The sequence below is a fragment of the Leptodactylus fuscus genome, chromosome 4, assembly GCF_031893055.1.
Source record: "Leptodactylus fuscus isolate aLepFus1 chromosome 4, aLepFus1.hap2, whole genome shotgun sequence".
NCBI classification, from domain to species: domain Eukaryota; kingdom Metazoa; phylum Chordata; class Amphibia; order Anura; family Leptodactylidae; genus Leptodactylus; species Leptodactylus fuscus.
In genome coordinates this window covers 133,069,245-133,095,819 of record NC_134268.1, presented here as the reverse complement: position 1 = coordinate 133,095,819, position 26,575 = coordinate 133,069,245, and the positions used below count along the sequence as shown (strand labels likewise).

Here is a 26,575-nt window from a genome sequence, read left to right as displayed (position 1 = left end):
GCCATTAAAAAAGGTATCAACTACTGAAGACTCTCAAGTTTTTTGTTTCCTAAATGCTTGAACATACTCATATTTCTTCTTTTTCCAGTAATTAAAATGTTATCAATAAGTATCATAACTAAAACGTAATATTTAAGTTGCTTTTCCTGCCAAAGATTTTTAAAAGTGGCTACTCATTTTTTGCACATCTGCTACATTAAATAACCATATTCAAATTCATTTAAATTTTCAGATGCAGATTCAACATCTGGATTGTGCAAATTAGTGAATATAATCTTGTTTAGTAAATGAAATGTTCACTTTTTAAATTACCGTATTTTTCGGACTATAAGACGCAATATGGGAGGAAAATGTGTGTGCGTCTTATAGTCCGAATGCAGCGTCTGTGTCCCGTCTGTGCGAATCAAAAGGAGAGCAGCACGGTGCCTGCCTGGTCTGCCCCTCCTTCCCTGTCTGTGCCGCGTCATTGCAGGAGCGAGATATGAGAGGCAGGGAAGTAGGGGCGGATCAGACAGGTGAAGGAGGCGTGGTTTCAAGCTTGCCGAGAAAACCACGCCTCCTTCTCAGTCTGGCCCGCCCCTCCTTCACTGCCTCTCAGATCTGGCTCCTGCAATGAAGCCACACAGACAGGGAAGGAGGGGCGGGCCAGACGGGAGGAGGCATGGTTTTCTCGGCAAGCTTGAAACCACGCCTCCTTCAACCGTCTGGCCCGCCCCTACTTCCCTGCCTGTGTGGCTTCATTGCAGGAGCAAGATCTGAGAGGCAGTTAAGGAGGGACGAGCCAGACGGGTGAAAGAGGCATGTTTTCAAGTTTGCTTAGAAAACCACACCTCCTTCACCCGTCTGGCCCGCCCCTTTTTCTCTTCTTGCATAGCTTCACTGCAGGGTGTCTCTTTCCATCCATGGATGCCAAACCTGTGCACAAAGTGCATGAAACAATTTTAATTAAAACTAATATATATATAATGTTCAAATCACCCCCATATCCCTAGAATACATATAAAACAAAAACACTACTGTTGAAACACATACACATTTGGTATCCCTGTGTCCGAAAACCCCCGGTTCTATTTACATTGGTGAAATATTAGATTATTAGATTATTAAATATTTTACCAATTTTTTTTTGCTTAAATTTTTTTCCCCTATTTTCCTCCTCTAAAACCTTAGTGCGTCTTATGGTCCGGTGCGTCTTATAGTCCGAAAAATACGGGTAGTACCTAGTCTGTGTTTTATATATTTTACGAGTTCTGTTGTTTCATCAGCTACCATTCCAGGACCTCCAGGACCACCCGGTCAACCAGGAATTCCAGGATCCAGAAATTTGGTACGTTCACTGCTACATATAATTTATGTCATATTGTTTTATAAAACTACAACCACCAAATAAAAATGGGAAGGCTTGACTAGTTACAAGGTATAATATTGGTTCAAATGAGTATTGTACTGAATATAATGATAATAACTTTATTTATATAGCACCAACATAATCTGGAGCACTTTACAAGTCAGAGGGTACATAAGCACACAGTATTAGACATTGAAAACAAAACAAAGTCTGTGATTTTTAATATTTTTAACACTTCCATTGTTGGAGCAATAAATTTACCCTTGCATTCAATCCCATTATGCTTGGAACTTTAGTCTGTACCCTAAATATTACCAGCTTTGCAATCTATTCTTTTTCTTTTTCTTGACTGTTGCTCTTTTTTCGCTCACTGGTATCCAACTTTGTCAGAGGATTCTATATTAATTGTGTACAGATTCAGCATTAAATTATTACATAGCCTGCTTTTTTATATATATTTTTAGTTTTTCCAGTCTGTGCACCTTTATTGATTGTTGGGCCCAATGGCTATTGGTCACTTTTATGTATGTATTTATATATGTATTTTCATGTATGCATGTTTAAATCTTTGTACAATTATTTGTGTTTATGGTTCTTATACATTAGTTATATACTGTTATCATAGCACACATAGGAGAAAGCAATTACCTATATTCCCAAATTTTTTATTTGATAGCACATTTACTGTTATTCAGACTGGTGGGTGTCTATGATTTCACATCATTTATATCTATATATCAGCATCCATCTTTTTTATTTATTATTGCAACTTCTTTATAATCATCTTCTTTTATTTCCTTAATACAACTTGTCTTATTCCTTTATGTATGTCCTTGTAGTCTATCATATCAGTATTATGTTTTCAACTGATTTGCAAACATATGGTTATTTAGCCATATATACCCTAACTTAGGTGTACACCACTTAGTCCCACATGACATTGTTTAGAGCCTTCCTAACAGCTCTAAACAGTTGATCCTGTCTTTACTCGCAAACTTCAGCTGTATGTTTCCCTCACCCAGAATCTGTGTAGTGGTGGCTCCGGTTTGGTATTGTGCATGTGCGTCTGTGCACTACCTCCAAGAGATTGCAGCCCCCTGTCTTTCTGTACAAGTGGTCTCACATAGGACATGCTTGTACATGCGCAATGCAATCTTCTGGATTGCACTAATTATTCCTACAATGTTTTATTCTTTAACCTGACAATTCTCATGAGTCTTTAGAAGCATCACAATATGTTTATTTACCTAAGTAATGTGTGACCACTGTATATCATAGAAGAAATGGTTAATTGTGAGTACTACAGTATATTTATTTTTTTATATTTATTTTTCTTCCTAGGTTACAACAACAACCAAAAACATTGATGAGATGCTGCAAAGAACACATTTAGTAGCAGAAGGCGGCCTGATTTACCTGACAGAGAACAGCGAACTTTTCCTCCGTGTTCGAGGCGGGTGGAGAAAAGTTCAGGTGCATATATATATTCCATTGTTAGAAAACTCTATGGTATATTTACATTTTAAACATAGTTCTAATTTTTAGCTTAGTCTTTAAGCACAACAGAAATTATAGAGGAAACACACATACCCAGTATTTAGAATGATGTTTTAACCATGGGTTGTGACTTGATATGCACAAAACCCATAAAAGTGTCTCTTTATCAGCTTCTGTTCTCACAACATTAAGAGATTTTTTTGTTGTTGTTTACCAATACTGTAACTCTGCTTCATTTTGCAGCTTGGTGACTTGATTTCCCTTCCTGCTGATAACCCTCCCGTCTCTATGCAAGTATGTGTTGTGTCTAGTAGTTTAATTCAATCTTCTTTGTGCATCATTATTTTCTATGTATGTTATGAGTTACCGTATTTTTCGGACTATAAGACACACTGGACTATAAGAGGTTTTAGAGGAGAAAAATAGGGAAAAAAAATTTCAGGCAAAAAATGGTAAAATATTTAATATATGGGAGTTGTAGTTTTGGAACAGCTGCAAGGCCACATTGACAGGTGACCCTGCAGCTGTACGGGGATGTATAGGGCGTTTTTTTTGTGGGGCCCGGTGTACTTTTTAGATATACCATTTTGGGAAATATTTATTGCTTAGATCACCTTTTATTTAATTCAGAGGCAAAACAGAGAGAAAAACCCGTCAGTTTAGCACTTTTGATTTTGACGTTCACTGTACATAAAAATATTAGTAGACTGGGCATTTTCAGACACAGGGATACCTAATGTGTATGTTTCACAGTAATGTTATACTTTTATATGTATTCTAGGGAAAGGAGGTGAACTTTTATTTATTTTATTTTTTATTATATTTTTTTAAGTGGGTTTTTTTTTTTTTTTTTACTATTTTAATATCCCCCGCCTAGGGGGCTTGAACCTGCAATCATTTGATTGCAAGTCCCATAGACGGCAATACAAGTGTATTGCCGTCTATGGGAGATTCTATACATTACTATCGCGGAGGGTCATAGACCAGCCGCGATAGTAATATATATCTATGACAGGCCTGGGAGCCTTCATTAGGCTCCCGGCTGTCATCGGAACAGGTCGGCTCCTGTGGCCTCGCCGTGCAGGAGCCGGCCTGCATCACTAAAGGTATGGGGCCGGTGGGGGGGGGGCTAACTGACTGCCAGGACCTGCGGAGGAGGAGTGGGTTTGCAGCATGGCCGCGCTACTGCCACCGCTGGTTTTCTTCAGCGGCAGTAGCGCGGCAATCTGCAGGCCCCGGCAGCTAAGACAGTCCCCGGCATCTGCTGTAATAGACCGGCGGATGCCGGGGAGTGTCTCAGATTGCCGCGCTACTGTCACCGCTGGTTTTCTTCAGCGGCAGTAGCGCGGCAATCTGCAGGCCCCGGCAGCTAAGACAGTCCCCGGCATCTGCTGTAATAGACCGGCGGATGCCGGGGAGTGTCTTAGCTGCCGGGGCCTGCAGATTGTCACGCTCCTGCCGCTGAAGAAAACCAGCGGTGACAGTAGCGCGGCAATCTGAGACACTCCCCGGCATCCGCCGGTCTATTACAGCAGATGCCGGGGACTGTCTTAGCTGCCGGGGCCTGCAGATTGCCGCGCTACTGCCGCTGAAGAAAACCAGCGGTGGCAGTAGCGCGGCCGTGCTGCAAACCCACTCCTCCACCCACATTCAGACTATAAGACGCACCCTCATTTTCCTCCGAAATTTGGGGGGAAAAAAGTGCGTCTTATAGTCCGAAAAATACGGTATATATGAAATATACATTTAGAGATTCTGCAGAGAAGCAAGAATACATTGACACATTTCCACTGGCCACACAAGATATTTTAATGGCATTTGTCATTATCTTATATGTGGAATAGTATAGCTGCTCAGATTAATTACTTCAGCGGTAAAAGCCAAACACGGGTCACATAGCAAAACAAAGATTTATCAGTTTAACTTGTACTGTTGTCCTTGACAGGGCCAATTTTAGCTTTTCTGCTGCCAGAGGTGAAAATTGAAATGGTACTCTTTCCACAGCAACTTGAGTCCAGGGCTATATCTGCTACTAGGCGAGATAAGTGGGCCCTCAACTTAGGTATACCAGTATTATCACTATACGGTGACTACTTAGTGGTAGTTAGTGGCTCTACACAGGTCTGTGAAGACCATTTAGGTAAATTCAGTACAGGAAAAATAATGTGACTTACAGTTGATGTCTCCGACTGTAAGTGTTCACATTTCTTGTCTCTTCAATCTGAATCAAGATCACTACTTCTTCTAGACTTCACTTGTCTCCGTAAAGTTTGTAACACAGACACCTTTGGCTCCTCACTTTTCTAGACACCCAACCCACATTGTCTTCACCTATACAATGTCCCAATCCTGCTTCTACTACAATTATAAAATATGTAATTTAAAAATGTCCTGTACATGAGTAGTTCTATATATAGAAGGGATGGGGGAAGGGAAGTTCAGGTTCAACTTGCAGATATTTAAGAAAAGATGTTTCCAAACTCACGTTCCTGAAGACAGCCAATGCATGGAAAATCTTCATGGCCCGAAGACATGTATCCAAGAAATTCGAAGTGTAAAAAGTCCAGCAAAGACTTCTTCCATAAAATTTAACTTTTAACAAAGATGCAATTAAAAATCACAAAATTCTTCAGCAAGCATTTTTACATAGGTGGAATTATGCAGTGAGCCACATGGGTGACTAGCTAGCTATACAATATACCTGCTTCTACTACAATTATAAAATATGTAATTTAAAAATGCCCTGTACATGAGTAGTACTGCCGTGTTCCTTTTTAATTTTATATAAATAAATATACAGTATATACACACACTCACCTGTTCACTGTGCTCTGGTGTCCATTGCTGCTGTCTTCACCCTACCAGCTACCACTGAGGCCTGGACAAGGGGTTATTTGGGGAATATTAACCCCTTCCCGCCGATGACATTTTTTGATTTTCGTTTTTGACTCCCCTCCTTCTAAACCCCATAACTTTTTTTATTTCTCCACTCCCAAAGCCATATGAGGTCTTAATCTTTGCGGGACAAATTTTTCTTCATGATGCCACCATTAATTATTCTGTATAATGTACTGGGAAGCTGGAAAAAAATTCAGAATGGGATGGATTTGAAGAAAAAATGCATTTCTGCGACTTTCTTACGAGTTTCGGTTTTACGGCGTTCACTGTGCAGCCAAAATGACATGTCACCTGTATTCTGTGTTTTGTTACGATTCCGGAGATACCAAATTTATATGGTTTTATATGCATTTTAACCCCTTAAAAAAAATCCAAAACTGTGTTAAAAAAAATGTTTTCTAAAAGTCGCCATATTCTGACAGCTGTAAATTTTTTATACGTCCGTGTACGGAGATGAATAGGATGTCTTTTTTTGCAGCTTTGACTGAGGTGCCGGAAGAGTTAATGCCTCCTATTGGTCCGGGGACCGATCGGAGACATTAGCGCCGGTTGTCCACTGTGTAAAGCAGTAGACATCCAGTGGCTAGTTACACACCCGCATGCGCCGTACTAGTACGGCGGATGCCGGGAAAGGGTTAAAGTTTACAAGTAAACTTTATTATTCTCTGGAAAAAAAGAAAATACTACACACATGCCCCCACTGTATACTATAATCATACTGCCCCTACTGCATTATAAACTATACCTCCTTTTATCAAAACCTCTTAATACCCCTTATATTATTTATGCCCCCTTATGTTGCTAAAGGTCTTTCCTTATATATAAAGCCCCCAATGCCATTCTATATAAATGATCAAAATGTGTAAAAAAAAAAAAAAAAAACAGATACTCACCTGCAATTCCCCGTGGAGGAGTTTCCGCCACTGCCACAACTGCTGCTCAGAGCACCATGCAGATGTCTTAGGGGAGCTCGTAGGTCACAGGTCTGTAGTGGCTTGTGGCTTAAGAACTACTTACCAATAGAGAAGGAAAAGCTTCCTCATCCACAATGTATTTCATGTATCACAATGTCATGCACTCACCAATGCAGTTGATGTGTAACTTGGGTTGCAGCCCCAGGCCCACTAACTCTGGAGGGCCAACCTCAGGAGCGGCTGTCATCCCCTTGCCCCCACTAGTTATGCCGCTGATATGCTTCAATACTTAATATTTGAGTTGCAAACTTATGTGGCTACATTTTACAAAGTGATACGTTATATGTAATAATAAATTTCCCCATTGTACTGTGGACTTACATTTATTGCTGGAAAGTCTCTCCAACATATATGAAACTACATGGACACTTCACTAAATAAATCACATTACATATATTTGAAATATTCCTTTATCTTAAATTCCTTTCCAGTATGGATATGATAAAATTGTTCACCTTTAATTACATTGTTTCATTTTAGACAGTGTGGACATGGAAATGTTCCATTTTTATGAGATGAAAAATCATATAGTCAGAAAACACTGCCATATTTTAGGAGAGGCATATCATCAAGTGGTACAATTTCAAAACCCACCATTAATTTGTAACAAAAGGTTCCCTAATTTACAATATAAATTGGTGCAAGCTTGGAGTGAGAGTAAAATTCCTTGGCAGAAATTCATTTCATCTCATATAGAGATGAGCGAACACTAAAATGTTCGAGGTTCGAAATTCGATTCGAACAGCCGCTCACTGTTCGAGTGTTCGAATGGGTTTCGAACCCCATTATAGTCTATGGGGAACATAAACTCGTTAAGGGGGAAACCCAAATTCGTGTCTGGAGGGTCACCAAGTCCACTATGACACCCCAGGAAATGATACCAACACCCTGGAATGACACTGGGACAGCAGGGGAAGCATGTCTGGGGGCATAAAAGTCACTTTATTTCATGGAAATCCCTGTCAGTTTGCGATTTTCGCAAGCTAACTTTTCCCCATAGAAATGCATTGGCCAGTGCTGATTGGCCAGAGTACGGAACTCGACCAATCAGCGCTGGCTCTGCTGGAGGAGGCGGAGTCTAAGATCGCTCCACACCAGTCTCCATTCAGGTCCGACCTTAGACTCCGCCTCCTCCGGCAGAGCCAGCGCTGATTGGCCGAAGGCTGGCCAATGCATTCCTATGCGAATGCAGACTTAGCAGTGCTGAGTCAGTTTTGCTCAACTACACATCTGATGCACACTCGGCACTGCTACATCAGATGTAGCAATCTGATGTAGCAGAGCCGAGGGTGCACTAGAACCCCTGTGCAAACTCAGTTCACGCTAATAGAATGCATTGGCCAGCGCTGATTGGCCAATGCATTCTATTAGCCCGATGAAGTAGAGCTGAATGTGTGTGCTAAGCACACACATTCAGCACTGCTTCATCAAGCCAATACAATGCATTAGCCAGTGCTGATTGGCCAGAGTACGGAATTCGGCCAATCAGCGCTGGCCAATGCATTCTATTAGCCCGATGAAGTAGAGCTGAATGTGTGTGCTAAGCACACACATTCAGCACTGCTTCATCAAGCCAATACAATGCATTAGCCAGTGCTGATTGGCCAGAGTACGGAATTCGGCCAATCAGCGCTGGCCAATGCATTCTATTAGCCCGATGAAGTAGAGCTGAATGTGTGTGCTAAGCACACACATTCAGCACTGCTTCATCAAGCCAATACAATGCATTAGCCAGTGCTGATTGGCCAGAGTACGGAATTCGGCCAATCAGCGCTGGCTCTGCTGGAGGAGGCGGAGTCTAAGGTTGGACCTGAATGGAGACTGGTGTGGAGCGATCTTAGACTCCGCCTCCTCCAGCAGAGCCAGCGCTGATTGGCCGAATTCCGTACTCTGGCCAATCAGCACTGGCTAATGCATTGTATTGGCGTGATGAAGCAGTGCTGAATGTGTGTGCTTAGCACACACATTCAGCTCTACTTCATCGGGCTAATAGAATGCATTGGCCAATCAGCGCTGGCCAATGCATTCTATTAGCGTGAACTGAGTTTGCACAGGGGTTCTAGTGCACCCTCGGCTCTGCTACATCAGATTGCTACATCTGATGTAGCAGTGCCGAGTGTGCATCAGATGTGTAGTTGAGCAAAACTGACTCAGCACTGCTAAGTCTCTGCATTCGCATAGGAATGCATTGGCCAGCCTTCGGCCAATCAGCGCTGGCTCTGCCGGAGGAGGCGGAGTCTAAGGTCGGACCTGAATGGAGACTGGTGTGGAGCGATCTTAGACTCCGCCTCCTCCAGCAGAGCCAGCGCTGATTGGTCGAGTTCCGTACTCTGGCCAATCAGCGCTGGCCAATGCATTCTATTAGCCCGATGAAGTAGAGCTGAATGTGTGTGCTTAGCACACACATTCAGCTCTACTTCATCAGGCTAATAGAATACATTGGCCAATCAGCGCTGGCCAATGCATTCTATTAGCTTGATGAAGCAGAGTGTGCACAAGGGTTCAAGCGCACCCTCGGCTCTGATGTAGCAGAGCTGAGGGTGCACAAGGGTTCAAGTGCACCCTCGGCTCTCCTACATCAGAGCCGAGGGTGCGCTTGAACCCTTGTGCAGCCTCGGCTCTGCTACATCAGAGCCGAGGGTGCGCTTGAACCCTTGTGCACACTCTGCTTCATCAAGCTAATAGAATGCATTGGCCAGCACTGATTGGCCAGAGTACGGAATTCGGCCAATCAGCGCTGGCCAATGCATCCCTATGGGAAAAAGTTTATCTCACAAAAATCACAATTACACACCCGATAGAGCCCCAAAAAGTTATTTTTAATAACATTCCCCCCTAAATAAAGGTTATCCCTAGCTATCCCTGCCTGTACAGCTATCCCTGTCTCATAGTCACAAAGTTCACATTCTCATATGACCCGGACTTGAAATCCACTATTCGTCTAAAATGGAGGTCACCTGATTTCGGCAGCCAATGACTTTTTCCAATTTTTTTCAATGCCCCCAGTGTCGTAGTTCCTGTCCCACCTCTCCTGCGCTGTTATTGGTGCAAAAAAGGCGCCAGGGAAGGTGGGAGGGGAATCGAATTTTGGCGCACTTTACCACGTGGTGTTCGATTCGATTCGAACATGGCGAACACCCTGATATCCGATCGAACATGTGTTCGATAGAACACTGTTCGCTCATCTCTAATCTCATATAAAAATGGAACATTTTCCATGTATACATTGTACGCTATGATGAACTGTAATCAAAAGAGAACAGTTTTATCATGCCCGTACTGGAAAGGTGTTTAAGATAAAGCGTTATTTCTCATCTAGTCAAATAATGTGATTTATTTAGTGAAACGTCTGTGTGATAACTCATCTGAGAATTAAGCGATGTTCACTTTATTACAGGGATTTCAACCTTTTCCTGCCCTGGCTCCAGGTGTAAACATAGACTATGAGAAACCAAATGTAAGTATTATAATTGTTTTGTTACAGTTTCATGATTCAACAAATGCAACATCACTTAATACATTTAAGTGTGTATATGTATTAGTAGATCACTTTTCTAGCACCATTTCATGTTTAACCACTTCAGGACTGGGACAATTTCCCTGGTACAGGACCAGACACAATTCAGGTTTTTCTTTTTTTGTACATGCACTTTTTTATTTTGGTTTTTCAAATATTTTTTTTTTTTGGTGACACATAGGACTTTATTTTTATGTTTTGTTTTTAATATCCATGACATTGGGGCTATAACCTCTGGTGTGGGCGTGGTATTGGCATTTTTATTAGAATGATCATCACTAATTATTATTATTATTCTTTAAGTTTTATTTCTCTTTTTAGTTTTGTTTTTTTTTTGTTTTTTTTTTACATTGTCACCCCTAAGGTTGTAATAGATATGGGCCATTTTAACAGGTTTTTTTTTTTTTTGCCTCATTTTCCCTGTAACTGGGGCGTCCTTAACATCCCCATGTACACACTACTTCCAGGCTTTTTCCTGGAATACATAACACATGGGAAAGTTCATCACTAACTAGAGTTACCAGACTTCCTGAGTCCAGAAGTGCAGTCATAATGATGCCATTGATAGACACCTGACACATCTGTGGTTTGCCAAGATGAGATGGCATGGCAGTGCAGACAGGGTTTGCCAACAAGGACCAGTGACCCATATTACACTCCATGGGCTCTGCCTTCATAGAACAATGTTCTGCTTTCGGGGTATGGAGCCAGCACTTCAGCCCACTGTTCCAATGGCAATTTTTCTCTGTCTGCAATCCCTTTAAAGACAATTAAATAAGTCTCCATATCATCCCCTGTAGTCAGAACTTGGAGCAGTTACAGGCACAATTTGCTGCACACAGGGCTGGCGTTGAGGGTGGGGTGGGGTGGGACTAGGCAATAGCCCAGGGCTCCCATATCCATAGGGGGCCCATATTTTGCTCACTACATAGTTTCCAACTGTCCCACATCCCGCAGAACAGTCCCGATTTTAGACTGCTGTCCCACACGGCTTACTGCATGTCCTGCTTTGCCCCTCTATGTCCCTGAAGTATTTTGCTTATTAACAAACTTTCCCCCAATCACCACCCGCTCTTATAACCATTAAAAGGTTGCAACTGGGATGGTGTTCTACTCAGAAGGACCTGTCTGACATCAGATGATCACGTGACTAGGTAGGCGTGTCTTTGTGTCCCGTACAGTGCAGGAAGAGATGGAGAGATGTGTGGTCTAAGGAACCAGGGGCGGGGGATGTGAGATGCAGGTAGGACTGTGTAGGCGGGGGGGGGGAGATGTGGAGTGCATGGGTGTACTGTGGGGGATGTGGAATTCAGTGTGTACTGTGTGGGAGGCAGATGTTGGGTAAATGGGTGTACTGTGTGTGAGGGGGAAATGTGGGGTTCAGGGTGTACTGTGGGGTGCAGGGTATACTGTGGGGGGATGTGTGGTGCAAGGTTGACTGTGGGTGGGGGACTACTATGTAGAATTACAAAACTCGGATATCAATATTGATATATTAATAATAGAGTTTATAGAACAAAATGGCATATATAGAGATACATGACTATACTTGCCCCTCACATTGCACATTCAAGTAAGTGTATATTCAACTCTAAAATGTGACAATAATAGTGAACACTAATGGTCTAGTTCTAGGTTATAAGATCTGGAAGTAAAAATAAGCATAGATTAGTACCGGGCTAATATTTTTTTGTACGATTTTGAGGGCTGTAACATTTTTATCATGTGTGTTCAACTAATTTCTGTGTCTTTTTTCGGTGACACATAGGGCTTTATTTTAGTGATGTATTTATGTTTGCATGTGTTTTAATTTGTTTTGTATCTGGGAAAATATAAACAAAATAGGAAGGACATTGTGTTATTTAATAAAAAAAAAAAAAAGAAAAGAGAAGAACAGATAAAGTGCTACTAACAGTAGTTTTTATTTTGTATGTTGTCATCGGGAGTGGAACTATAACGGCGTTTTAGTGGTGTATTTTATTTATTTTTAAAATTATTTTAAGTACATTTTATTAAATTTTGTATTTTCTTTTATTTTTTATTTTTTACAATGTCATTTTTATAAGGTCATAATAGACCTTTGGGGACATCTGATCACTTTTTTTTGTAGGGGAGGCTGATTTCCCCTGTAACTGAGGCTGGAACATTTATCCCCAGTTGTAGGAGGAATACAGCCTCCTGCACGTTACTATAGGAATAATAAAGCTGATCTGGATCATATGACATGGTGGCGCCCATAGCGCTGTAAACAGCACTCATTGAACGTTGTATACACAGTGATCAGGAAGGCAGGGAAGGTAATAAACCTTCCTTGCCTTCTCTCTGTGAGGTTCAGCTAAAATTACAGTCGGCTTCCCGTTTCAGTAGCTGCACGATTTAATGTAGCTGCTGAGTTCCGCTTGGACATACTGGTACGTCCTTGCAAACTAGACAACCATGTTCCAGACGTGTATAGTCTATGAGCAGTCCAGAAGTGGTTAACTTTACCTCTGTGTTGTTCAGGTTGGAGTTACTGTTTTCTTTGAATCCTATGCATTTAAAACGATCAAAAGAAAAATACATAAACATAATAAAATGTGCAGGTAGAATACACAAATTGTATGATGTCAGATGTATACCTGTTTCTGTAACATATTGCCCTTACTTATGGCAGATATAGATGAGAGATCTGCTTGAAACAGCATATGAATTGAAAACGTTACAACTGACAGCATGAGAATACAGAATTAAAAATGAAATGTGTGTTCTTTGCGAATAGAAAATTTACTATTTTAGATTAAAAATGTCATGGTTACACCTAAATAGGGTGTTATGTACCAAATTAAACATGTGAACCTATGTAAAAAGAATTGTCTTACTGTATTAAAACTGTCAACAATGTGTTTGTTTTTTTAGCTGCACCTTGTGGCTTTGAACACCCCTTTTGCTGGTGATATGCAGGCTGATTTACAGTGCTTTCAGCAGGCTCGTGCTGTTGGCTTGACATCCACCTACCAGGCTTTCCTCTCTTCACACCTGCAAGATCTTCACAGTATCGTAAGAAGATTAGACCTCCCTATTGTCAATTTGAAAGTAAGAATATTTTATACCTTTTATATACTTTTTATACCAGTTTTATACCTAAACTGTTATATCAAATGCCTAATAAACCAATAACAAATTCAAAACTGCAAAAATAAAAGGTCTAATATATTTATAGTTATGATAAACTGCTCAAATTCATTTGCAGCTCAGCTTTCATAATTGTGGGACATATAACATCAGTAACACAAAAAAAAAAGAACAGTTCTCCCATGTTTCAATTTATCACATTTTTTAGTGTATTCATAAAACATAAGACTTATACCACCTATTGGCTTACTCCCTATTAGCTTATTGTCACATGGCCAGACAGCAGATCGTGGATCCACCATGCTACTAAACCATATTACCTTGGGATCATAACTTTGAGCATTATCCTAGCAGACTGTCCGGTCCTTGTCCTTTAACCTCTATGACAAGCATCTGGTCTTCATTGAATCCACCAGGCTGCTACCTCCTGCGATGGTCCTGGCTTGGCAGTAGCTGACTAGGAAGATCAGATATGTGGGGCAGAGCAGCACAGAAACTGAGCAATGAGATTACAGGCTAAAACCATGATGGACAGATGTGTAAAATAAAATAGGACAAGGACACAGGACTGGAACAGAATATACAGAAGTCAGGTCTAACTGCAATAAGGACAGCTAACCAAAAATGTATGCCAACAAACCAATAAAATACTGTATATAGCATCATTAATTTCATGGTGCTTTACATTTGAGGGTTTACATACAGTACACAAAATATACAGAGGGCCCTGCCCGCAAGCGCTTACAGTCTATGAGGGAAGAGGGATAGACACAGAAGGTGAGGGCAGAGACTGTTCAGATGGTGATGTGGTGACAGTAGCGTTATTGAAGGTTGTTGGCCTTCCTGAATAGCTGAGTCTTCAGGGCCTGCGTGAAGCCAGTGATTGTTGGGGTCAGTCATATGTGTCTTTGTAAGGAGATCCATAGTATGGGTGATGCACAAGAGAAATCTTGGAGACAGTTGTGTGATGAGCGGATAAGAGCAGAGCGGAGTAGGAGGTCATTGGAGGATCTGAGGTTACGTGTGGGCAGGTAGCATGAGATTAGGTCAGAGATATATGGAGGGGATGGGTTGTGGATGGCTTTGTATGTTAGAGTTAGTAACTTGAACTCTATTTGCTGGGCAACGGGTAGCCAGTGAAGGGATTGGCAGAGGGGAGCTGCCAATAAAGAACGGGGAGAAGTATATTAAGCGAGCAGCACAGTTTAAGGTGGACTGGAGGTGGTGGTCTTTGTTAATGAGGATGTTGAAGTCACTCATGATGATAGTTGGGGTTTCTGTGGATAGGAAATGTGTGAGCCAAGTGGTGAAATGGTCAATGAAGGTAGCAGTAGGGCCTGGCAGTCAATATATGATGGTCAGTTGGAGGGTGAATAGATGCAAACAGAGTACACTTCAAAGTAGGGGAGAGGGAGAGCAGGTAGCAGTTGGATTGGGGTGAAGGAGCAATAGTCACACAGGAGTATACATATGCCTCCACCAGGTTTATTGTTGGAGTAGGGAGTGTGCAAGAATTGCAGCTCTCCATAGGAGAGCCTGTAGGCTCTCTACAGCCTGTACCCTCTACAGCCTGTAGGCTAAAACAAGTCACTCCAATTAACTAAACGCGCCCTCAAGTAACCCATCTGGATCCAACGTTCTTGATATCCTCTATGTCTAAAGCAATTAGCCAGATCATGAACAGAGTCCTCAAAGGATTAGTTGTGGGAGCAAATACAGCGAACGTACATAAATTGGCCAGTTGGAATATTCTGAATTAGACCTGATTGGTGCACAGAAGAGAAGTGCAACAAAGAATTGGTCACTGATTGTTTCCAGAAAAGGTCACACTGGATACTTCCATCTGATTCAATGAGTTTCTATGATGATGTCTAAAAACTCAATTTTGGTCTTAATGCATCAGTGAGTTAGTTGAATATATTCGGTATCACAGTTCAGAGACTCAAAAAAAGACTCCAAATCAATCTCTGAACCCTGACATATAAAATCACATAATCAATTAAATGACCCCAAAAATGCATGTTATTACTCAATGGCATGGGTTTCCATGAGAAAAATAGATCTTTCCCACAGTCTCAGGAACGTATTTACTTATGCAGCCATACATCATCCCCATAGCTGTTCCCTGGAGCTGTAGGGAAAAAGTCTCCAAATATTAAGAAATTGTGTGTAAGCATGAATTCCAGTAATTTCATGACAAACTCACCAAGAACACTCTCCATAACCGACATCAATACTATTATTATTTTTTTTATATAGCACCATTAATTCCATGGTACTGTACTTCTGAAGGTTTACATACAGTACACAAAATATACAAAACAAAATATAATACTAGCAATGACCAAATGGCACAGTGGGATAGAGGCCCCTGCCCACAAGGGCTTACAATCTATGAAGGAAGAGAGATAGAGACAGAAGGTGAGGGGAGAGCAGATGGTGATGTGGTGGCAGTAGTGTTATTGGAGGTAAAGATAAACACCTGTACAGCTTCCAAACCATCTGAGTGTCTAATCAATGTATTGAGCAATTCAACGTCACAGATCACAATGACTGACATCTTCAAGATGGATCCCATCAATCATGCAAAGTCAATCAGTTTCATCTTTTATATCCGGTGGCAAAGTCTCCCCAAGTCGTTGAAGATAATAATCAATAAATTTACAAACAGATTTACACAAGCTGAGAGATAATGTAATAGAATATTTCTGCAGAGGATTAGATGTGACAATAATTGTCTCTGTGCTTCCCATTCATACATAGTTACTGGCCACAATGTCACATTGCCCCCCTTGTCCAATGGCTCGATGATACTATCCCACAATGATGATAGTTTGTCGGTTAGTCTGTCAGGGTCTTTTCGGAGGGGGAGGGCATTATTCTAGATTTTTGTCTCAATTTTTTTCTATATTTTTCCCAATTTAAGCACTGGTCATAGCAATGCTGTGTAAACAATGGGAGGAATAAGTTCATATAGTATAAAATGCACCTCAAATGTACTAATTTTATCCCAGAATCAGGCAAAGTTAGTTTCAGATGGTTATTTAAGGAATTCATTAACTATGTCATTGCTTTCTGTCTCTAATGGCTGTAAATTTTGAAATAAAGCCATTACTTCTGTTTGAGATATGCCATATCTCATATGCCATAACTGTAAATACATTTAAATTTTATTAAAATTCTTATTTTATTCTGTTAGGGTGAAGTTCTCTTTGAAAACTGGAATTATATATTTTCTGGAAATGGGGGCCGTTTCAATGCTCAAATCCCAATCTATGCTTTTGATGGAAGAAACGTCTTGACAGATTCAGCCTGGTAAGTTTGACAGCTCACTTCTCTTTTACATAATTAAAAAAAAAATCTAATAAAATTTCTTTATCCTTATTTTATTTAAAAAAAATATATTAGATTGTAACTTTTTACTTTTTACTTTTTTTTTTTTAATCTTGGCTTCTTAATAAAAGTGAAGTTTTAGAGTAATTTTTGTCCTTGATATCATTGTCTCCAATTGGAAATATAGTTTTCTGTGAATAAAGCCTAATGATATGGGGCTGTTTCACAGCCAAAGGTGTTGGAAATTTGACTAGGATCAACGATGTACTCACATATAGCTCAGCACTGAGACCAAGTTACTTCATACACTCGAGTACTATGAGTATGAATAGGACGACATAGTATTCCAGCAGAACAACAACCCAAAACATATGTCGAGATTAGTGAAGAAATGGTTCAATGACAATAAAGTAGAGATGCTGGATAGGCCCCCACAGTCCCCAGACCTCAACTCAATGAAACATTTGAAGGTAGAGTTTGTACCCAAGTCGACCAATATGCACCAACATTGGGAACGTGTAGAAGAGACCTTGTATTAGATTTCATTCAAGACATGCTTGAACCAGATCAAAAGCATACCCATAAATGTTGAAAGCCAAAGGTGGATTTACAAAATAATTAAAATCTAGATTTTTAGTAGCAAAACAGTAACAATGCAGTTACAAGACAAGAATCTGCATAACTAATCATATGCTAAATAGCTGCAAGTCAAATTTATGTATGAGATAGCCAAGATGATTGTCTATAAAATGATAGTTCTCACATTCGAAGATGGTGGATGGTGAGATATGGAGCGTGAGAGTCAAAACTTCAAAACATTGTTACCATTTTTCTCATAAGTGTAGGTATCCTGCGTACGGTATATAATGTGGCAACGGGACATGTCTTTTTATAAATGAGTGTGTATTCATATGAAGCATGTATATCTGGGTGTACAGTATGTATTATGTGTATATGTGGTTAAAGAGTGTAATATGAACATGTGCATATTTTCTATCAGTGTATTAAAATAAATATATAATTATGTATTTGGTGTACTATGTATATAATAAAACTTGTATGCATAAATAATCTGTACATTTGTGCTTAAAGAGGTTATACGGGCAAAAAAATTGCTTTAAAATAGGCCATGGGAGGTTAAAAAAAAAATCAGTTCAGCTAATTGTAGTTTGCTGATAAAGCGGAGTCTGTTATCTCTCTTTTTAAATACACAGTTAAAACTTTTCCAATTAAGCACATAATCATACATTTTATTTTCTCAACCAAAATGCATAACCTTACATCTGTGTACATTAAACTTAAAGGGGTTTTTCGGGCAAATAATATTTAAAAAAAAAAAAAAAAAGTCTATTAGTGCTATTAATGGGTTGATAAGTACACCCTTGTACCTTTAGCAGTGTTTTGAGTGATTTCTAGGTTTCTTTGGGAGCTTCCTCCCTCTCACTTCCGCCCCTTCCTCTCTAACTCCCTTACACCCCCTCCCTGTCTCCCTAGCTCAGTCACCCCTTCCTCCTCACCACATCATATTTATGTGTCTTACTCTTTTAGAATTCCCTTCTGGAATAGCTCCTCCTTTTCTTTGTGTCTTGGTTGTGCGCTGGCTGGAGATGCCTGCGCAGTAGAGACGGCATCTATGCAGTAGAAATGGAGTGCCATCTCCACTGTACATGTGTCAGAGACACCTCCGGGCTACGCAAGGGCATGTTAAAGAGGGTGGCTAGTAAGGATGGCAAAGATTAGGATAGCGGATAGCTTATGTGTCATAGTGGCCCCTACGGTGTTCAACACCCAAGAACTATTATACTCTGGTTTCTTTTCAAACCCACGGAGATGATCAAACATAATAAAAACAGTTACTCAACTCTCCGGGGCCATGACACAACTCCTTATTAAGCCTTTGACCCTCTTCAATGAGGTCATAGACGTTGGTCATGTAAGAATCATTATGCGCTGTGATGAATTGTACTGGAGCCCAGGAGAGCTAAGTAACACAGGTCATTATGTTTTCACACCTACTTGGGGTTTCTGATCATTATACGTGGGGGTCTAAAGAAAACCCGACTATAATTATAGCAGTTTCGGCTCAGAAGCACTCAGTTCAGGTGAACCTCGCAAGAAGAATCTCGCCGGGTCCACCCAACAAGAACTTCTGCCACGGGTCCTACTTACTGATCCCCGCTCCTGGCCATGGATGTCTTCACTTCCATTTCAGCCCTCCAAGGGGTATCATGAACCACACACCACTTCGCTGTCAGTGACATGATATGGGAAGGATGGGGCTCTCTGGAGGTCCGAAATAGAAGCAAAGGTGTCTGAGGCCAGGAGTGGGGATCACTAAGTAAATAGGGCCCGTTACCTGCTGGTCTACTGGCCTATGTAAAAAAAAAAAAAAAAAACTGAAAAACAGCAACACCTAGCGGCCAAGAGTGCCCCCCCAGGAGCTTGGGCCCCAGCACTTGCTCACGTAAGCCAGGTGCTGATGCCGGCCCTGTGTGTGCTAAATATTTTTCATGGATCCAGGACATTAAAATACATGGCAATTTGTATAACACTTAGCTAAAAAATTTTTATAAATTTTGATTTTCTGCCAGTATTTGTGTCATTAATACATTTTGTAATATACTTTATTAACACATTTTGTCTACTTTCTGTGAACTCCTGAATCTTTTTCTTCTTTCCCTGCTTCTGTATTGAGAACTTTTCCTGTCTCTCATAGAGTTAGGGGGCATTCATAATACTGTTGGTGATTGTCAGTATTGTCCGTTACAAAATTTTAACAGGCACTAGCAGTTAAACTAGCCGTTAAAAATCCCATTGATTTCAATGGGATATTATTTGTTGTTCTTCAGTGACTGTTAGTGTCGGTATACACCAAATCTGTTCACATGTCTGTTATTTTTCACAGACATAAAAATAAAAAAAATAATGGTTTTATGATGTCAGGATTCCATCATTTTTTGGAACATTAAAGTGATTTTACCATTAAATTCTATGAGTTCTAATGAGTTCTCTTGCAGCACTGGGGCGGTCCCCAGCACTCAAACAGCACTGGGGGCGTCCTCAATGTTGCGAGAGAACTCTCCAGCATGCCTCCATCTTCTTCAGGAACGGCCTCTACACGCATCTTCTTCCGGTGCTGTGGATCAAACCTCTAGGCCTCGGGCAGAGCCGACTGCGCATGCCCGCGGCCACAAGAAAAATGGCCGCTTACACAGTAAGTAAGCAGCCATTTTCTTGTGTCCTGTGGGCATACGCAGTCTGCTCTGCTCGAGGCCTAGACAGTCATCAGTAACCGTCCATTATTTTGTGTCCGTTTTTTTTTTCTCAGCATGCTCAGAAAGGAAAAAAGACAACTCTGTGGATACATGTGAAAATTTATTTGAAAATGTTTATTCATGTAAAAAATTATGGTTTATGCACACAAAAAATATATACAATAAAAAAGGTAAATAAAGGTTATTAAAAATTATATTTTTTATTATAAAACTAACATAAAAAGGGTCAAAGGTGACTATCATGGTTTCTTTAAGATAGTGTTAAGGTAGGCCTCCTGAGTTGGTTAAAGTGTTGATGTAAACTTTGAACACTAACACCACCTTTAAACACACACGTACAAAACACAAGCAGATGCAAAGGTGACTGTAGGGACAGGCACTTATGTAGCGTATACAATGAAATAGTTTCAGCTATAAAAAATTAATCACAATATTTCTTAGCATACTGTAAAAAGTAATACAAAATAAAATCTAACAAAGATGTATGTGACTGTGACAACCAACCAATGGCTGTAAGTGGGTCTCCACTGTGGCTAGTGATTTGCTTGTAGCAGTCACATGTTCCAGTCTTGACATCATTCCTGAACTAGGAAGTAAAGTGGCAGATGTACCAGGCAGTGTCAGAGCAAAAGCTGTGTGATTGTTTTATTGGGATTTGTTTTAATAAAATGTTGAACAATAATAAAATAGATCAAAAATGGAATCACATTTATATAAAACTTAACCTTTAATAGTCCATAATAGAAACAGGACCCCAACAATACTGGCCCATTCAATAAATAACAAGGACCAGAAAAATATGTTAAAATGAATTCATGAAGACAAACGTACAAAAAACATTAGCACTATATACGGGCAGGCAGGACTTAGGCGTTTCAAAGCCCATGGCTTCTTACTCATAGCATCAACTAGGAAGTAAACTGGCAGATGTACTAAACAGTGTCAGAGCAAAAGCTATGTTATTGGGGTTTTTTAATGTTTTATATAAAATGTTGAGCAGTAATAAAATATGTTCTTTTTCGCTGGAAATCCCTTTCAATGATTTTCTTAAATGGGATTATCCTTCAAGCATATTTCTGTTCCGAAAGTGCCGATCTGAATTGTAATAGCAGATACATTCTATACACAAAAGAAGTGTGCATCTTGAGTGAACATCAATAATCCCCTTAACCACTACATCTCTAACATGTTTCTAATCCACATTGAGTTGTGAAACCTCTTTGTAATTGTATGGCATTGGTACACATTTTGGCAGACAAAGGAATGATCACATCTATACATTGTTATCATCATTAGGTATTATACCCATTGTTAATAATGATTATGTTAACTGTATGGTAATATTTGAAAAATCTTTACAAAAGATTCAAAATATATTAATGTCATGCTGTTTTACTGTTTATAGGCCTCAAAAACTACTGTGGCATGGTTCAAGTCGGCATGGTATTCGATTGGTCAACAATTACTGTGAGTCTTGGAGAACAGCAGACATGGCAGTCAGTGGGCAGGCATCTTCACTTCGGAGTGGAATGCTGTTAGATCAAAAATCATACAGCTGCTCTAATAAATTTATTGTTTTATGTATTGAGAACAGCCTTGACAAGGATATAAGGAAATAATAAATTCTAACAAAGGGAAAATAAAACCTGACACTGAAAGTTTTAATGTATATATTGAACATTTTAACAGCAGACTTTTTTGCCAAAGAAAACATACCTCATTTATTGCATACATAATAGTGGACAGTACATTCCAATATGTGTTTTGGTGCTACATTTAAGAAGGAAAGTTGGATATTTGTATGTGCAAAAAAGCATAAAAGTAAGTAAAACAGATTATCACATACACCCATTGAACTGCACATCTTTATTATTCATTGTCATAATATATAATACTGGCTTGAAACGTACAGTAATGGTAATAATTGGTTTGAAGATAATCGTCATTGTGTTTCCAAGATTTGCCATGGAACAAATAGGTAAGGAATATGCAAATAAGACCTCATTGACTTCAATGGGTTCCTTTTACCAAAGGAACCCATTGAAGTCAATGGGAGGCTTTTTTTTCAGATCTAAAATTCTACACCAAATTCCTCACCATTTTCCTCCATGTGAATGGACCCTTAAGGTTTGTTTGAAAACCATGCATTAATCTATAAGGAGCTACCTTCAAAAAGCTGGTGCTAGGAGCAAGTTCTTTTTTTTTTTTTTTCCAATGAGGTGCTATTTGCTTATTTCTTATCCGGATTTGTAGCAGTGCATGTAGTCCTAACAAAGGAGCAGTCCTAAAGTAGATACATGACAGCCATGTTAAATGGCAATAATATAACTTGAATATGCATTTTGAAATAACTTTATTTATAAAAAAAATTCCTCACAGATGTATCACAATTATTTACTTGTAATAGCAACCTCTGATGTTCAAAATGTACAGGTCAAACAGGCCCAATAGAAAAAAATACAACTACTACTGTATCCTCAATGAGAGAAGCAACAGTATAATTTAATATTTATATATAATTAATATTGCGTGATATTACAAACAGATTATTGTAATATTTCGACGACGTGACATCTTTGCAATAACAATTCTTTGCAAAGTTACGTTAAAATGCATATTTAGTTTAATGGTACCCCTTTTGAAAAGTTTGATACATGTTTTTGTCTTGTGTATATATACATTTTTAAGTTTTTCTAATATATTTAAATTAAAAATACTGCAAAGTTCATCACATCATAAATATCAAAACCCTGACAAAAAACTTAAGAAAATGCATTAAGTCAAGGAGAACTGTTAAAAAAAATTGGATTCTACTATGCTCTCATGCCTCCCTTACAAATATAAGGTATAGTATGAGGCTAGTGTTGGACAAAATCTACCAAACAATCCACAGAACCACAGATTAAGCATGTGTCTAATGGGCAACACAGACATGTGGCTTTGGGTAACTATTTTACAACTATATACTTGTTTTAGTAGAAAAAAAAAAAAGATTCATGATTTAGCTTTGTACATGCCTACCCACTATTATCCCCCAACTCGAATCTATAGTGTATGTTCATCTAATGCCATGTTCACACGGAGGAAATTGCCACGCATCTGGTAGCGGATTTCTTCCCGGAATCCAGGGCAGATTCCTTCCAGAATCTGCTTCCTATTGAAAACAAGAAAAAAAAAAAAGAAGCATCCAGTTTTGCTGAGGATTCCACGGTTGATTTAGCCGTTCATCCGGGCCTAATCAGCAGCGGGATGCCGCGATGGAATGCCCATGCACTGTATCAGCATCCCTTAGCGGCTAGACCGTGGCAAAAATGCTGACAGCGGAAAATGAAGAGGCATTCCTTCTTATTTTCCTCTGTATGAACATACCCTAAGTCTTATAATGAGTTCAAAAGAAAAATATCATGACCACAAGAAAATACTATTTTTTGTTTCTTATATAATGTGGATTGTGAGCCCCATATCTAGCTCACAATGTACTTTTTTTTTTTTTCTTTTTTTTTGCCTAGCATTATGTTTTTGTAGAATGCGAGGAAATCCATGCAAACACAGGGAGAACATACAAACTCCTTGCAGATGTTGTTCCTGGCGGGAATCGAGCCCAGGACTCCAGCGCTGCAAGGCTGCAGTGCTAACCACTGAGCCACCACGTTGCCCCCACTATTTAATTTTATTAACATAAATTAAATGAAATCATAAACAAACATGAAATGAGGGATTGTTTCTCCATGTGGCTTTATCAAGGGGCATGACGAAACGATCATTGGGGTGGAGTGTGTGACAAGGTAAGGATACTATGTTGGTTTATTACCTTGCTAGATATTTGGGGTCATATTATTGCTGATTGTGCTCACAGTTCCTCTTTTATAATGCTGTTTGGCTATTTACCATTGTCAGCAATATTTCCTCTTCTGTTATCAATTGTATTATTACTGTTGCCCCTATTATCCTACCTTGCCAGTATTCTGGTGCATCTACTTTATTTATCCCTCACTCTCTGTTTGTATATGCTTTTATTTAGTTTATGATAATAAAATGAAATTTTTATTTGCTTGTGGTCATGATATTTTTCTTTTGGATATTATTGCATGGTCCACATCTTTTTTCATGCTGGTTTATTATGAGCCCATATTTGCGTTGTAATGAGTTGCCAAGAAGCACAAATATTGAAATCACTAATATAAATGTAAGATTTAAAGGTTTACTGTTTTAATTATTAAAGTATGTTGTTGTTATAATTAATAATTTTACATATTTGGACCAAATGAACAAAGTGTTTGCCAATTTAGTAATGTATTCTGTTCATCAAAATATAGTTCAAATTGGGCACCTGTTTACAAGTAGGTAAAAATGCATTGAAATGTATTACCAACTTGTACATGTATTCCTATTACTGTCATAAGCTGTTTGGTTGATAATATGTCTGTTAATCTGGGGAATATGAGAACAAAAACTTAGTTTTCTGAAAGTCATGACTTTTTTTAAACTTAAGTTTTAATATTAAATATATAAGAACTGTAAATGATATTTTACACTTTCCAAATTAAAGAAAAACTTCTAAATCCTGTAATTGTTATTCTGGCCACTAAGCCTAATAATAGACTGATATGTTTTACTCTACTGCAGTCACCTCATTTACATCATAGACGAGACAGACAAAATAACAATGGAAAATAATACCTCTATAGACAGGGCCGGTTTTAGACAAAGTGTGGCCCTGGGCAAAATTAAATGCGGGGCCCCCATCTCCTGACCTACCAACACCATCATATTCAGTCATTTTAGAAGTCAAGGCTGCACTTCCAGCTGCAGTAATATAGTCTTAAAAGATCAGGAATACAAAAAAATTGTAAAGATATATATAGTTGTGAAACTGCTGTGTGTGTACCGCTATACTGGGGAGAATTATTACCACTATACAGACAATTACAAGACAAAACACATCATGTATAGACCAACAATACCTATATACAGATATACACGACCTCCACACTGTGACTACCTCCATTGCATCGTGAATCAAAGACAATAGCCGTACACTACACAGACTCCTAACCTAATAAACATCAGATCAATTAAAGAGTTTTCTGACCCCAAATTGATTTTTTTATACTCATACTAATAGATCCTCCTTATCAATAGCCCCTTTATTAATAGTTCATATATATTTATTAGGCCCCTTTATTAATAATAGTTCCTCTCTCATATGTCTATGTACAGATATGTGTTTATGAGGAGAGAATAGTAATAACAACTCTATGGGAACTATTATATAAGGGGAGTACTGTATGTATATAAAGGAACTATTCATAATAAATCGGGGGGAGGGGTTATAAGGATGATCTATTGTTAATAAAGCTAGGGGAACTATTTCCTTCCCCCCATCCTTATACAGTATAATAGATGCCCTAGTGTTATTAACAATAAGACCTCCTTATAAGTAGCCCCCACCTCTTATAAATTCTCCTAGACATGCATATTGAATCCTCCAGCATGTTGAACTGTGTGCAGATGTGCGTATCTAATCCTCCTCTGTGTGGTAGTGTGTGAAGAGGTGCATATCTAATCCTCCTCCGTGTGGTACTTTGTGCAGACACACGTATCTAATCCTTCAGCGTGTGGAACTGTGTGCAGACGCGCATATCTAACCCTTGGTCGTGTTAGATATGCGCGCCTGCAGACAGTACCACATGCCGTAGGATTAGATGTGCGCATCTACACATAGTTCCACACTCCAGAGGATTAAATACATGTATCTGCACACAGTTGTACATGCCATAGGATTAGATACACACATCTGCAGACAGTACCACATGCCGTAGGATTAGATACGCGTGTCTACACACTGTTCCACACGCCGTAGGATTAGATACGCGCCTCTTCACACAATATCATACAGGGGAGGATTAGATACGCGCATCTGCACACAGTACCACACGCCAGAGGATTAGATACGCGCATCTGCACACAGTTCTACATGCTAGAGGATTAGATACATGCGTCTTCACACAATTCACACACCGGAGGATTAGATAGACGCCACTGCACACAATACCACACGGGGGAGGATTAGATATGTGCCTCTGCACACAGTACCACATGCCGGAGGATTAGATACGCGCATCTGCACACAATACCACATAGGTGAGGATTAGATACGTGCGTCTGCACACAGTACCACATGGGGCAGGATTAGATACATGCCTCTGCACACAATACCACACGCCAGAGAATTACATACACATCTCAGCACACGGTACCACATGGGGAGGATTAGATACGTGCATCTGCACAAAGTACCACACACCGTAAGATTAGATACGCACGTCTGCACACAGTTTCACTTGCTGGATGATTAGATACGTGCCTATTCACACAATACCACACGGGGGAGGATTAAATATGCGCATCTGCACAAAGTACCACGCCTGATACTTGCGTCTAAACACAGTACTACACGGGGAAGGATTAGATACAGCTTTACTCCAGGTATCTATAACAACTGATTACAGGTTTTTCACTGATATCCAAAATGCACATAATCACATGACGCTTATGGACATACACAGAAACAACATACAAAATACATCAGTGCAAAATTGGACAATTCTTATGGGGCCAC

General features: G+C 39.6%; 1 protein-coding gene across 1 annotated transcript in view; it reads left to right on the top strand.

The window, feature by feature from the left end:
• The window catches only part of COL15A1 (collagen type XV alpha 1 chain), a 257,018-nt gene extending 234,372 nt beyond the window's left edge, over positions 1 to 22,646 (top strand). The window contains exons 33-39 of the mRNA XM_075271081.1: positions 1,266 to 1,327; positions 2,690 to 2,821; positions 3,089 to 3,139; positions 10,115 to 10,174; positions 13,130 to 13,306; positions 16,545 to 16,660; positions 21,359 to 22,646. Of these exons, the coding sequence (XP_075127182.1) occupies positions 1,266 to 1,327; positions 2,690 to 2,821; positions 3,089 to 3,139; positions 10,115 to 10,174; positions 13,130 to 13,306; positions 16,545 to 16,660; positions 21,359 to 21,572 (812 nt within the window). The 3' untranslated portion in view covers positions 21,573 to 22,646. The remainder of the gene's footprint in view (positions 1 to 1,265; positions 1,328 to 2,689; positions 2,822 to 3,088; positions 3,140 to 10,114; positions 10,175 to 13,129; positions 13,307 to 16,544; positions 16,661 to 21,358) is intronic.
• The last annotated feature ends 3,929 nt before the right edge of the window (positions 22,647 to 26,575 follow it).